The following is a 15433-nucleotide window of genomic DNA, read 5'->3' as shown; positions in this document are numbered from 1 at the left end:
AAGCCATAAAGGCTTACACTGTAACAGATAGGCCTTATCACGGTTTTCGACGCCATTTTGACGAGTAGGGAACACGTCTTGAAATAATAGTATTTATATAGAAAATCCGATGTCAAATAATTTTCATAAAACATCGCTTCTGAAACATTCACGAATTGGAAACTTTTGGCACACTAGGAAAAGAATTTTAAGAAAAAAAAAAATTGGCGGAATGTAGCTGTGCCAGAAAGCGTCCAGTCGTGTTTTGAACTTTCCATACATTTCCCTGTATTTTTTTCCCGTGAACTATTTTTAGTAGCAGTTCACGGCGAAGAAATTGTTCTTCGATTTGTGATTTTATCAACCTGATGAGCGGGCGGATCTCAAATCAATTTTTAATCCGCGGACCTTCTTGGTAATGTTCGAGTGCTCCTAGGAATGCAACACACAAACAATTACCGGTCTGATTGTGAATTTGTACGGAATTACTATTCTAATAGACCGATTGTTCATTTTCCAAACAGTTTTTGCAAAATGTCTGAAAAACGTGCTCCGATAGATTCGCTTCAAATTGACTTCAAATCGCTTGAAAGTCGCCTCGCGGCGAAAATTATACGCTTTTTGCTTCTTCGGCCTGTAAAAAGACCCACCATCCGAATAGATTTTTTATCTAGGAAAGCTTTTTGTGTGTTTTCTATTTTAATTGATGAAACGTGACAACTCGGCGTAATCTTGTGTAATCTTGTGTCCTACTAGCGGTACGCGAGGGTCAAATTTTTCATCGAAATTATTTATTCTATTTTCGTTGATGAAACCGGTGACAACTGCGTAATCTTGTGTAAACAAACACGAGCGCAAGCGGAGAAAATTCGTCCATGTTTCTTTGACTCGTTAGTTGTGTATTTTTACTGTACAAGGGTTTGTTTATTACCAATACAGTATTAAATTTTTTGAATTCCTGGAATACACACGACCTGCAATCTGTTACAGTGAAAGCCTTTATGGCGTTCTTGATAGTACGATTTATTTTTCGAACAATTTTTTCAGGTCACATCACTTTTATTCCTGCATGGCGTCCACGAATCCTTAGTTGTAGAGTGTAGTTTGATGCGAGTACTGCTTTACGGTTACCATTCTGCATTCACGAGTTGGCTCACAGGAGCCTTTGATTTTATGCAATATCTCTAGTCTAGCACCATTACCAGTTACCCTCCGTTCTTCTGCATGTAGCAAAAGGATTAACACTTAGCACAAAGTAAGAGTAACGGAATATTGTATTTATTGATGTGTTGACAAAAATTAAGAAAATTTGTCACAAATGTGACACAAAAGATAAGCTAATGCACTAAAATTCCAAAATATATCTTCCGTTTATGCCAAGAATACATCAAAGGGCGGAAACTAAGTTATCATGATTTGCAGGTTCAGGAATGAAAGGAAGGGCTTTTCGTGACTTGCAAGGACTGATCCTGCGCTTAATGTACAGTAAACACTCGGCACACTCGTTAAGTTGAAATTCAGTGTGGATCCCTGGCCTATCGTACGTGTGTGTATGTTTTATATCAGTATATATAGGTTCTGATGTTTAATTTGTTGGTATGTGTGCTAGAATATATTCAGGGCCGCGGAGCGTGTATTCGAGTGGGGGATTAAATAAAGCGCGTCAGCGTCAGCCGACTAGTCAACTAGCCAACTTGAAATCTAAGTCTTCTTAAAGGCCTAGAGTGTATCTAAAGTTGTCAAGAATGGGATGTATTATACATAGTATATCGACTCCGAAACAGGTTCTTTTTTAATTCTAAGATAATGAATCAATGTTATTGTGGCAAATCTTTCTATTAACAGTTGCGTCATTTCTGAGCTCTAGACAACAATCGGAGTCCTTTTAAAACATTTTAATAATTAAACATGCCTTTGCGGCCAGTAAAACAAGTGTTACAACGTAACCAAGTCCGAGTCTTCAAGGTACGGAAGTCTCTTTTACGGTTATTGTTACGTGTTTCAAATTCACTTCCAAAAACAACGAGGCAAAGTTTATTGGTTCTTCTCTGTAAGTAATTGTTTTTCGAAAGTGACGTCTTTCATTTCATCGAAAAAAAAAATACATTTTTTAAGCATCTAAAAGAGACGGGGGCCCCTCACGCACTGCACGGTTCCTGTATATCCGACGGTGCAGAATTAAGGGCATTGTAACTCCACCACAGAAAATACAATCACACAGAACGCAAGTTCCTACATGACGGATAAGAGCGCCAACTAAACTCACGTGACCCCTGATCGGTTTTTTTCCGGTACTGATTTTCCAGTGTTGCTCGGATCTATAGACGTACCATACGATGCCCACAATTACTGATTTTATAACGGTCATCGTTTAAAAAGTGGCCTCTTTTCCCGTTATTCTTATCTTTTCGTTAAAACGTTTTGTTTTTGAGTGACAATTTTACAATGAGATTTTATAGGGCTAAATTATTAGCCTGTATACTTTGCGAAATTGGATGGCGTATACGCTGACTCGCACAGACACAACAATTTTCCCATTTTCAATTTTCCATTGTACTGTTACTGGATTCAGACGTTATTTTGATCAATGCGTTGATAATTGGCCCTTTGGTTGCCTTCGTGTATGTGTGTACTTTAATACTAAAACGACGACCGCAGGCACTTTGTGCCTCCTCCACCCACAGGCTAAACATGGTTAATGTTAAACAACCATACATTTGAATCGCACTTACTTGTAAAATAGAGCATTTGGCGACCTTCTGCCAGTCGCCTTCAGCCATCCGTCCATTTTGCGACGTACTGCTTTTAAACTGGGAACTTGAGAACCCTGCCTCACACATCTGATCCACGTTTTCATTGATTCCTCGTCGAAACTGGTTTTTCTTAACAATTCTTCCAGACTTTTTATTCGTTCGTCAGCTTCTTCTGGTTGAAGTGGCTTCCTTTCAAGCTCCAAAGAGTAAATCAAAGACATCGTTTTGAGAATGACTTTATCCACCCAAGCTTCGTCGCTAGTGCCTTTCATCGCCTCTTTTAGATTTTCACAAAGAACTTTGAGGTAATTAAGATCGCCCACATTTTGCAACAAACTGTCTTTCAGTTTTACATTAAACTCACTGATTGGGACTCCTTGGAGATTGGCAAACCAATCTGGAACTAAAGAGAGAACATACTTCTCTTCTGGAGAAAGCGCAGCCATTGAATCGTTTTCTTTCCGCTTAGTTAGAAACGCCTCCAAAAAGTCAACAAAACGGGAGCCACCAACTGATTTAATTGCTGCAAACATGACAATCTTCCTAATAAGTGCATCAGAGGAATAACCATGTTCCATCAGCGGCCTCTTGTCTTTCACAGTTACAAAGCAATGGCTGCTTTGAATAGCGTAACGGAGGACTTCATCGAGAGAGAATTTCTCTTGATCTTTAAGGTTTTGTACGTGAAGACGGATTACATCCCCATGAATATGATGCAGAAGGACGTCATCTTTATTTTCTTTTACTGCTTCTTCTATGAGAGGAATTGCATTCTTAAAATCTCCGTACACTCTCATATAGTACTTTGAAAGGTGTGCCAAAAGATGAGCCCACACACTGGAGCCTTTCTCAAATATCTCACTGAGCTCATGTAACATGTCACGCGCCACATCACAATCGCTTTCTTTCATGTACCTCACAAGTGGGGAGAACTTCTCACTTCCATACTCACTGGTGACATACAACCGCCTTGTGATTCGATCAATTCTCTTGCTCGGCCTTGGACCTGAGAGGGCACATTTTGCGAGGCGAACGGCAACATCTTTCAAATACTGAGTATAACTGATCGAACGTTTCACCGCTTGCTGTTGCAGTACCTGTTCGGCGACTTCAACAAAAGACATTCTTCTCACGTTTTTCCCGGACGAGGAAGGAGGACTCAACAACTCTCTTACATCTTGGTTGCTGAAAATTCTTTCAAGGATTACGACATCCGTTGTCGTCAGTCGAGCCAGGGCATTCACTGGAAATAAGAAGTCAGTGTATACGTGGATGAGAGCCAGAAACTCCAGAATCTGGAGTTGTAACTCATTTGCCTGAGCCAAGCGATACCTAACGTAGTTTTGTAGGCCGGTAAACTTTCTACCAAAAGCCGTGAGACTAACAATCGCAAATTTCCGCATTGAACGCTCTCCTGATACTCGTTCTTTCAGGTCCTTAAGCTTGCTCTCAGTCTTCTTATCTTGAGCAATTTCTTTGATTTTGAGAAATTGGTCCACTAGTTGTACCGCTTCATCTGGAGTCAGCTCGCGGCTTAATTCTACCGTTTTGTAAGCAGCTGCGCCCACAACGTATGGGATTTGTTGCTTCTTCTTGTTTTGCGTCTGGATTTGACCGTACAGAAGGTCAGATTCAACAATAAGTAGCTTTAAATCTAACTTTCGCCTCTCTGCGTCGTTTTTGAAATCAATGAACTCTGGTAAATAGGCCATCTCACTGTCAACAAACAGAATGACTGGGAGTTTAGAATGTTGGTTTATCTTCTCAATATTGGTAGCTAGGCTGTCGTGAAATTCGAGTAATCGGGCACAAACGTATTGCTTGTGGAATTCATACAAAAGCTGCAAGCATAAGGTTGTTGCACCAGCTCCTCTCTCAGCTTTTAGAATAGTAAGGCAGACATGCGACCTTTTGTCGTTTAAAAACGATTTCATTTCTTTCTTCAGTTCTTTCATCTTCCCCCGCGCAATCGCAATTCCACTAGCAAGACCAGTCTCATCAATTTCAGATCCAGAATAAAACTTGACTCTGATTTGGTCCTTCTCTTCTGGCTTTGACTGAAAAGTAGCTTCAGTATTTTGATACATTATCTGTAAGTGACCTTTAGTGGCTTGACGAATCGTTTGAGGTAAAGTATCAGGAATTATTCTCTCACCTTCTGGGAAATAGAACTTTCTTGGAATTTGGAATGCGTTCTCAGAGCGGTAGGGTGGAGGAAGTTGAGCCCCAACATGACGTGCCATTTCATGGGGTAGCGCAAGGAAGATGTTGTCTCTCCTCAGGCCAAAGCCAGCTTTCTCCAGTGGTTCAACAAGTGATGACAACACTGCAGATTTTGCTGAGAGGTTGGAGCAGACAAATATTACCTTAGTAGGGGGCCAACAAGAGAGCACGTGCTGTAAGACTATATCAACAGAAGGAAGCAGCTTTTCATAACCGTCATTCCATAAACAAACTACAACCAGCTGGTTTGGATTTATATGACCGACAAGCTTTTCAACAAGTGCTCTCGTTTTGTGGCCATGAGACATCATCCACGAGGCATGGTCGTCTTTTGAGAGAGTTTTATGTATCTCTTCGTAGCCTCTCACTGCGCACCAACAAACGCCATTTTTTGGATCCAAGTCCAGCATTCTATCAAGAGGTGTTTTCACAAAAAGATTTCGCTCTACTTGATGGAGATCATGAAGACGCTTGAAGACGTTCAAGAGGTGACCGTCCTTGTTTGGCGTTTGATCGAAATCTAACACTAGAGCCCATTCGGGAACCACTATACCGTACAGATCACGCTCCTGTCTTTTAAGGGTAAACGGAGAGCAAACTAAAAGAAAAGACGTGTTTTCATTCTCAAATCTGTTTGCGGCATTCAAGAGTTTTTCAGGCTCGTATTTATAGTCACGTCTAGCAAAACGCTCAAGAAGTTGATTAGGTTTCATCTGAACCACCATTCCTTGTTCATCTAAGCAAAAGGTGAGAAAAGGACTAGTAAGATGAATAGGAAGGGGGGATGCACTCACATGGAGATGGACAACACATAAATCTTTCACTGCGGCCTCGACCTCTTCAGGAGACGCCATATCCATTTCAAAATGCTTTGTCTTGCATCTCTCCTTCTCCAATTTGGACATCACGTCCTCTACGTTTAATTTCGAAGTGTCGTTCACGAACAGGCCAAAGCGATTCATTCCTAGTCGTAATACCGCGCAGTGGCGCACCTCTGTTGTTTTTAAGAAATTGAGGAGCTTTGATACGTTTGAGTTGTTGGCAAAACGTACTGCAACAAACTGTTGTTCTTTTCCTACAAAAGTCTTTGGGTACTTTAACAGGTTGTGAGATACATCGCATTTCACCTCGATGAATTTCAGGAAGAATTGGCTGCTGTCCACTGGAGGCCAGAAGTTGCAGATCATCTTACTACTCTCACAAAGTAGTTCTTTTCGATCATTCTCCGAAATAGATAAGCCGACAACAGAGCCAAACCCAGTCTTCCGATCTTCACTTACTCCGAATAGAATATCACCCCCGTCCGAGTTGATAAACGAAGCAGTGTACTTCTTAACGTATTCTTCCAAAATGGTTTTCCCAGGATCACCATAAATTACTTTGAATTCCGTACTTTCCGTTTCATAGCGAACTCTTTTAAACAACTGGTACTTGTTTTCACTTACTTTGTAAGTGGACGCTTTGTTTATTTCCTGTGCGATACAAGTCGGTGTTTTTGGAGGGATGCTTCTGCTGGCAAGCGATTCAAGACGGTTAAATAGGTCTTCGTAGTCCGTCATCTTTTTTGCTTCTGTACCAATACGTGTAAAGGCATGGGTATGTTCCGGTTTTGCGAAGTGTACTTCCGATAGCCCCTTTACCACATGGAGACGAAATATAACAGAAATTTCTTCTGTCTCTTCTATGTCCTCGACCAAGGCAGTCCTTTTGCTTTGCAACCACATGGCAGCCACAAAATCTTTCTTTTTCTCGACAAAGTCGTGCGCTTGGGAGGAGCTTGTGCAAATACACACATTTTCGTTTGTACTTGGCAATAGCCCACTCAAAACTTTGACCAAGTTTTCTCTCATCGGAATTACTGCATCTCGTGACACCCTTGAGCCATTCACAGTTCCATCATCGCTCACACCGACGAAAATATCTCCAGTCAGACTATTTTTTAGTGCCACCGCACTCTCTTTTATTTTCTCTGGTGATGCATTCGGAGGACAGAACAAAATTCCGTACGAGTTCTCCAAGGTATCATTCTGGTAAAGGGGTTCTTGTGTGGATCCCTCCGCTGGAAATAAGCCACATTCGACTGGCCATGAAACAGAGACCTGACGTAAATAGGAACGCTGGACTTTAACGTCTTTTCTGAAGGCTGCATGTTGATCGGAATCTACGACAATTTTAAAGGGAAGTATTTGAAAACCCTTCTTCATCGACTTCAGGCCCTTTTCGAGATGTTGTATTTTTCCTCTCAGAAATAGGTGCTCACCGAGTTTTACATTTAATATTGTTGAAATAACGTGCTTGGTCAGAATTGTAGAATGAGGGCAGGCTCTGATATCAACCTTCAGCTCTAAGAATGTTTCACCTTTAACAGGATCGTTCCTAAGCAAAACAGTTCCTGCTCCACCAGAATTTTTAACTCCGGATGAACATATCCCTTTCACAGCTAACAGCTCGCCATCACATGGACTCCGCTTGGCAAGTTCGTCTATGGTGATATAACTTCCCATGTTGTCGAGATTCTCAACAGTTCCGAATGGGCCTTGTTCACCCGACTGACCCGACGCACTGCAACGAAGCATACATCACGTCAATCAATAACCAAAAACTTTAAAGTGTTAATAAAATCTTTCAGTACCTCTTTTGAGAACTGCATGGGACCGGGCTTGAAACAAGTTGTTCGCCATCAGGAGACATGCTCCTCGGTGTCGACTCTTGTCCTGTACCACTTGGCACATCGTCAACGGCAATATTGTCAGCCTCGTTTGGCACGACGCCTATCAGAGAAAAAAAATTATCACCCAATAATGCCGACAAAATTCACCTCATTAATAAGATATAGCAATAAGCTTAGCTCTAAAAAGGATGCACATTCTACGTACATTAGACATACACAGAATAGTCGCGCCACGTATTGAGCCTATAAATTAAAAACTTAATACTCCAATACAACGTTCAACTTTGCGGCATATGGTGAAACAGTTTTCTGCCATCTTTCCGAGATACTAATACCGATAACAATCAAAGGGTCATTTCTCATTTGTGGCCTATTAGGTTTTCATAAGTTACCATTAACATGCTATCAAGGACCCTAATTTACGAAGCAACCAAGACGACCATATACCGGACAGTCTCATGCAGTCTACTACAGCAAGATGTCTCATGGGCTTATTTTAAAACCATGCGCTGAAGCAGACAGATTTTATTCGATTCCCATGGTAACAACCGATACAATTTACCTAAGAAAGATGTATTTCATCAGCAAGTGACACAAGCATGCTACTCAGGTGACAAACCATGCATAATCTCGCGTACGGATGTTTTTAACCTTACACTTGTTTGGCCCAGTTCCGAGTCTCCTATAGCTTAATGGTATACCGTACTCATTAGGTCATAGGGTCGACTCCTGCTGGGTGGACGCGGATTTGTTTTTTGTTTTTTAAGTATGCTTGTTCACTGAACTGACTGTTCATTCAGTACACCAGGCTTACACATACCATTCCATCTCTTCAATCTATTGTGCATATGTCAAGTATTGACATTCAAATCTTAGCAGTTTGTCTGACGTTTCATCACACGAACCTAGTTTAATCGCCTATATGTTAATAATAACAATAATAATAATAATAATAATAATAATAATAATAATTAGTATTTGCATGGCGCAAATTAGCATGTGTATATGTTCAAATGCGCCTAACAAATTGTATATGTAAAAAATAAAAAATAATTAATTAAAAATAGTTATTTACAATTCTTACAGTCCTTACATCGTATTGTAAGCAACTCTAAATAAAAATGTCTTCAATTTGGACTTAAAACGTGTGAGATTATCCTCGTCCCTTATTGCGCTCGGCAGTTTATTCCACAGTGATGGTGCAGCAACAGTAAAAGCCCTGTCACCGAGTGTCTTCTTCGTTTTCGTGGATGGTGGTACTAATAAAAGTTCAGAATTTGAGCGAAGACCAAACGTGGAAAAATTCTTAACATTAACGAGATTACAAATGTAATCAGGTGCTTGGCCATGTATGGCTTTAAAAGTAATTATTAAGAGCAATTCTCCAGGAAAGTGAAGCAAAGTTGGAAATGAAAATTTTTAACCCCCCTTCATTTTTTGTGTGGAGGTAGGTTACCTGGAGGGATGAACAAAAACAGCCATATTTGGATCGGCAGGTGCATCGTTGCCATGGAAACCGCACTTGATCACGTCGGCCTTAGGTCTATGTTTTGACCATAAAATTCACTCTCAAATAGTAAAAATAAACGAGTCTGGTTCTCGAGTGCATGACAACCAATTCAAATGAAATTCATACAGATGTTAGAGGCACTCTCCCAGTTTATAAAAATTACCGTTAGAGTATTTTGGGTTCTATAATCAAGAAGACAATGTTCGCATTACTATGTTGTCTGTCAGCCATTTTGACAAGCAGGAAAAACAAGCATAACCATATTCGTTATTTCTCCGAAAGTACTCTTTCCACACAAACCAAATTAGCAGCAGCGTTTACATAGATATTGAAGTTTATAAATATTATAAAATCTATTTGGGGAAAATTATATTCTGGCCATGGCTGTTGAAGACATCCGAGGCAAGTTGCAAAAAATTGCAAAATTGGAAATGTTGAGGTCTCCAGTATTTGGCTCAAACAGGCTTTAGATAGAGAATATCAGCTTCAGAGGTTTTTTTTATTCATCTTGTCTGTTATCTACATTTGATTGATTAGGTTTTGGCCAACGAGTTTGATGAAATATAAATTAAAACAAAGCCTACCTTGCAACTTTTCGGAATTTCTTCAGGATGCTTTTGTTGTATAGTATGGGTCTCTCCTCAGTTCGCTCGTTCCATTTTCTTGACCAAATCTTACACAGACTCTAGCGGAAAGGGCAAATCTAACTGGTTAGCCTCGCCGGACATCTACTTTTAGACCAAAGATGATGATGCATTAACCCGAATAAAGAACAGTCGAACACGTCAAACACAGTCGTGTGTCGAGTATCGAAATAATTCATCAATACAATCCATCCAGGAAGTTAAATAGATGCATCAAGATCACAGCTGAGCAAATGCATGTCTGCAACGATTCTGAATAAAGTCTTTGCCTAAATCGAGCCGTACATTCCGTGGTGCATGGTTGAGAAGCGAAGAAATCGTTGTTTACGACCTGTTTACGACCAAACGTATGTAGACCGGAAATGCAAGCAGCAAAACTGCTGACCGGATGTACTTTTAAATGTGATATACGCGCTTTTTGTTTGTTTGTTTTTGTGGCTTTAGCTAAAGCGACACTGTCGCAATGGCATTATCTCTTCTTTAGATATTTTTGGTACAATATATCATTGATAGAGGGATAAAAGGACGACTTTTGATCCGCTTTTATGACTGTTTTACAGTGGTGAATAAAGAGGACAAAATAAAAGTGTTTTACTTATCGTTTTACGCAACCACATAAGCCGCCCATGTTTCCTGGGTTTGTTTGCTTGTTGTTGTTTTTTTTTTTAAATTCATTGCTTATTGGATGTTAAGGATGGCCTGCATGTAAGATATATCGCTGATCTGGGGCATTAGCGTACACATTAGAAGATACGAAGTTGGAATTTTTGACCCACCTCTCTTCCAGAAATAAATAAGTCCTCTTCAAGCCGATAAATTTTCACATTCAGTACCTAATACCTGCCCAAATTTTGGCATTCTCTCGATTTGTTTATTTATTTATTTATTTATTTTTTGCTGTTGTTTTTTTTTTGGTGGGGGGAGGGGTGACCGGAAGTAAATTTGCGCCGTCGATCAAAAACACTGTAAGGGAAATTTGCATATCGTCGTGCGAAGGAAAATATCCTGGTCGGGACAATGGAAAGTTGTTCTCTTTCAAATTCCAAAAGGGACGTTTGTGAGTGCAGTGGAAACAATATAAAACTCAGTGAATGTCAAAGGGATATTTCCAGGCACGTGCAAGCTTACGGACTTAGTATAAACCGTGATGAAATCAGCGACGAAATGGATCTTATTCTTTGCCGTGTAGGTAAATAAATAACATTTCACGCGCGGATTTTTCATTCTCTTGTCACGAATAGTTTATCATAACTGAATTTGTAATTGCATTTTCACAGTTTAAAAAGCAATCTGTTTTTTTTTTTTTTTTTTTTTGGGGGGGGGGGGGGTGCAGCTATTGTGTATCATGCGTTCAATTATTTTCACCCAAGCTTCAGTTCAGCTTCATTTCCTTTGTTTTTGTTTTCATTCGGTTATTCCGTTTTCTTCTTTTTTTGTTTTGGCTTTCTTCACCATTCCCATTGTGAAACAACCCCATTACAAGAGGATATCATTAGACTTACATCCGGTGTTACATCCCATTACATTGTGTTACATCCGGTCAGCAGTCGTGCTTCTCGGACTTCCGGCCTATGCGTTCAGTTTATTCACCATTCTTGGCTTGTCGACTATCGCAATATCTGACTCGATTTTAGCTAAAGACGTTACTTTGGATTGTTCAAAGGCATGCATTTGCTTTTTACATTGATCTCGACACATTCACTTTACTTCCTGGTTGGATAATATCGATGAATTTAGGTGTTCGACGGCAGAAATCGCAAGTATCACGGCCATGTTCTGGACCTTGTCAACTATTCTTTGTCAAGGTCAAGTGTATGCGGGCTACTTGTATCATCTTCTCTGGTCTGAAACACGGCAAACTGGATATTCGATGGGAGTAACTGTTAGTCTGCGCTAGATTCGGTCCAAAAACGGAGCGTGCGAAGGAGAGACACTGGAAAGAACAACGCGACGAAAGCATCCTGAAGAAATTCCCAAAACCTTCCAGGTAGGTTTTGTATTAATTTATATTTCATCAAATTTGTTGGCCAAAACCTCATTTACTAATTGTAGGTAGCAGACAAGATGATTAAAGATACTTTTGAAGCTGATTTTCTCTCTCTAAAGCCTGTTTGAGCCAAATACTAGAGCTCTCAAAATTACCAATTTTGCAATTTTTTCCAATTTGTCCCAGGTGTCTTCAGCACCCATGGCCAGAATATAGTTTTCCCCAAATTGATTTTATGATATTTAGAAACGTCAATATCTGCGTAATCTCTGCTGCTAATTTGGTTTGTGTGGAAAGAGTACTTTCGGAGAAATTAGGAATATGGTTGTGCTTGTTTTTCCTGCTTGTGTAAATCGCTGACAGGGAACATAGTAAGACGAGCATTTTCTTCTTGTTTATAAAACCCAAATTATTGTAACGGCAAATTTTATAAACTGGAAGAGTGGTTCTACCATCTGTATGAATTTCATTTGGATTGGTTCACATCCACCCGAGAACCAGACTCGTTTACTTTTACTTTTTGAGAATGGAACTTTTGCTCAAAACATGGTCTCAAGGCCGACGTCATCTAGTGCGGTTACCATAGCGACGATACATCTGCCGATCCAAATATGGTTGTTTTTGTTTATCCCTTAAGGTAACCTACCTCCACACCAAAATTGAAGGGGGGTTAAAATTTTTCATTTCCAACTTTGCTTCACTTTCCTGGAGAATTGCTCTTAAAATCTTAAAATCAATTCTAAATTTGACTGGTAGCCAATGTAAAGAAAATAACACGGGAGTAACATGGCTAAAGCGCGGAGTTGAACAAATCAGCCTGGCAGCTGCATTTTGCACGCGTTGCAGCTTATTAATATGAGTGGTCGGTAAGGGTACAAAACGTCACTTTGTGTTCCCTAAGAATGAATCATGTTTAGCTCGGCCATGTACTCGAACGGAACTACCAAAATTGTGTGCGTCTCTAGTTTTCCGGATAATACTCGATTTTCCTGCAGAAGTAGCAAAAAATCTGCAAGTATTTTTTCCTTTTGGTTATTACGTCGTTTATCATACTGCCGTAAGTTTTCGTTTAGTTCAAAACCGTTTGCTTACTCCCCCGAGTCGAACCGCTTCGCATCGCATCGCATCGCATCGATTCGCTTGTCTTCGATTTCCATCGCATCCTATCACCAATTGTATTTGTCGACTGGTGGAACAGAATATGTGTTGTTGCATTTGTGGAGTTTCGTATAGGTCAGTGACCGAACTAGTAATCGGTGGAGAACTCTTTCTTTCCGTACCTTTTCTTGGTGAGTTAGGGGGACTTCTCGTTGTATCAGCTCCAGTCTCATGTGATTCCTGAAGCAACTCCGTCCACAAGTTAAAAAACAAATCGCCTTGTTTGGGGGACCTCTCTATCCAGTCCTGACGTTTTAGCTTCATGAGACCGGCCCCTGAGAGGGTCTTTAGATTTGACACATCATCTTCTTCAATCTCGTACTCTTCACAAACTTCATTTATCCACTGTACTACACGCGTCTTCTTCCACTTTTGTGGGCCTAAACAACAGAAAGTGTGCAGGAAACGTTAAAAATTAAATTTCAATGGCCAAGGGAAAGGTTTTTCGAAGTTTCAACTTCCTCGTAATGAGAATGTGTTTATGTCATTATATTTGGAAGATTTCGTGAACACTAAACCACAGCATGCATCCTGATAAAAGGAGATTAACTAGTACAAAATAATAACAGAAACAACGTTCCAAAAGAAATAGGAGAGAAAAAACCATATAAGAAGCAAACAGGCGCCCCAGGGCAGTTGAAACAGTAGAGATTAGCCAAATTCGAGCAAGCGAGCGAGCAAGCGGGCGAGTGAGTGAGTGAGTGAGCGAGCGAGTGAATGAGTGAGTGAGTGAGTGAGTGAGTGAGTGAGTGAGTGAGTGAGTGAGTGAGTGAGTGAGTGAGTGAGTGAGTGAGTGAGTGAGTGAGTGAGTGAGTGAGTGAGTGAGTGAGTGAGTGAGTGAGTGAGTGAGTGAGTGAGTGAGTGAGTGAGTGAGTGAGTGAGTGAGTGAGTGAGTGAGTGAGTGAGTGAGTGAGTGAGTGAGTGAGTGAGTGAGTGAGTGAGTGAGTGAGTGAGTGAGTATGTGAGTGAGTGAGTGAGTGAGTGAGTGAGTGAGTGAGTGAGTGAGTGAGTGAGTGAGTGAGTGAGTGAGTGTGAGTGAGTGAGTGAGTGAGTCAGCGAGAGGGCGAGCGAGCGAGTTAATGAGTGAGTGAGTACTAACTGCATGATAATTTCGTATTAAAAAAAACTTGAAGAATACCTTTGTTATTCTTTCCTACATCATTTCTAGCTGCCGGTTCCTTCTCTTTCTCCATTCCTAAATAACAAAAAGCAAACCAGGAATACAACGCACCGTAACACAATGTAACCTACAGACCGCAACTTATCAACACCAAAACAGTAAACTGCAGCTATACATATATCCCTCTGTTCTGAAACTGAGGGGTGTCAAAATCTTACTTCGGAACCCGGGTGACGGGCTTCCACTAAGCGTGGCGGCTTATTTCATGGGGTGCTTGCCATCAAGGACTGTCTTTGCAGAGGCCACGTGTACTGGAGGTCTACCCACTTAATTCTGGGGGGATAGGGTGTCATGTGGGTCAGAATTTGTAAGGGTTATTGGCCTGGAACGAGGGAATATATCACATATCCCCGAGGGACAGGTCAATAACATGCTTATTTTTTCGGTTGGTGAGGATTCCTAATAGAAACAAGGACCTTAAATAATTAAATGCTTATTTTATACCAGGTGAAAGTCTAATACATAACATTTTTTTAATGGCAGTAGTAAGCAGTGAGATTTCGGCCGTAAAGATGTTTTTCTCAACTGTTTTGTGAACTGTGGATTATTCACACAACAATTTGTATAAACAATTGCTTTTGTCTGCTGGTATGCGTGGTAAACATGTTTGTCACTGCATAATCGCCGCATTCAGTACACTACACGTGGTTGAGCGGTTGCTGTTAAATTTTGGAAAAAGTGTGCAGTGGGCTATCGTTCCGTGTGGAAACAACGATGAGCGATTGTTAAGATGAAGTCTTTTTAACCGAAAACTTCTTACACTGTTTTTGCTGAACGGATCAGTGGTCGTATTCCTGCAAATGTAAAAAAAGCTACCAGTGGGACAGTACGAGTATGGAATGAGTGGTCGCCGATGAAAGAACCTCCCTTCCAACTAGTAGTCCATTAGAAGATGAGTTTGAGTTTGTTGTTGCGCCTGTTATTGAATTACTAGTAGTAGTAATAGGAGTAAAAGTTATGTTGATCATTTTTTCTTTAATAATAAACGATTAAGAACTCGTTGAAATGTTTGAGATTACTAAATACGGGGAATAAGTCGAGCGGTATATGGCGAGGGGGGGGGGGGATATATATTCCCCCCCTCGTCATAATCCCCTCGTCCGTTGTTATCAGCTATTGTTTTCAGCCCTGCCCTCCCCTTTTACAACCAAAGCCGCACCCAGCTTTCCAGACAGTTAGTAATTGACAGGGGCTATTGAATATATTCAACCGAAAAGAACAAAAGAATTCGAGCCAACAGAAAAATAAGGTTAAGTTAATGCTCATCAATGTGAACTATCCATCATGTGAACGTACTGAGTTAAGATCTGAAGTGAATTTTTATTGAT

General features: G+C 40.5%; 1 protein-coding gene across 3 annotated transcripts in view; it reads right to left on the bottom strand.

Annotated features, from left to right (window-relative positions):
- The window catches only part of LOC146467466 (uncharacterized), a 38645-nt gene that overhangs the window by 6384 nt on the left and 16828 nt on the right, over positions 1-15433 (bottom strand). For all 3 annotated transcript variants that reach the window (XM_085125810.1, XM_085125812.1, XM_085125811.1), the window contains exons 9-12: positions 14064-14120; positions 13048-13305; positions 7588-7726; positions 2712-7517 (exon numbers count right to left, since the gene is read on the bottom strand). In XM_085125810.1, coding sequence (XP_084981936.1) covers positions 2712-7517; positions 7588-7726; positions 13048-13305; positions 14064-14120 — 5260 coding nt within the window. The remainder of the gene's footprint in view (positions 1-2711; positions 7518-7587; positions 7727-13047; positions 13306-14063; positions 14121-15433) is intronic.

The sequence above is a fragment of the Pavona decussata genome, unplaced genomic scaffold, assembly GCF_977016875.1.
Source record: "Pavona decussata unplaced genomic scaffold, jaPavDecu1.1 SCAFFOLD_135, whole genome shotgun sequence".
Classification (NCBI taxonomy): Eukaryota; Metazoa; Cnidaria; class Anthozoa; order Scleractinia; family Agariciidae; genus Pavona; species Pavona decussata.
This window is presented reverse-complemented; position numbering and strand designations above follow the sequence as displayed.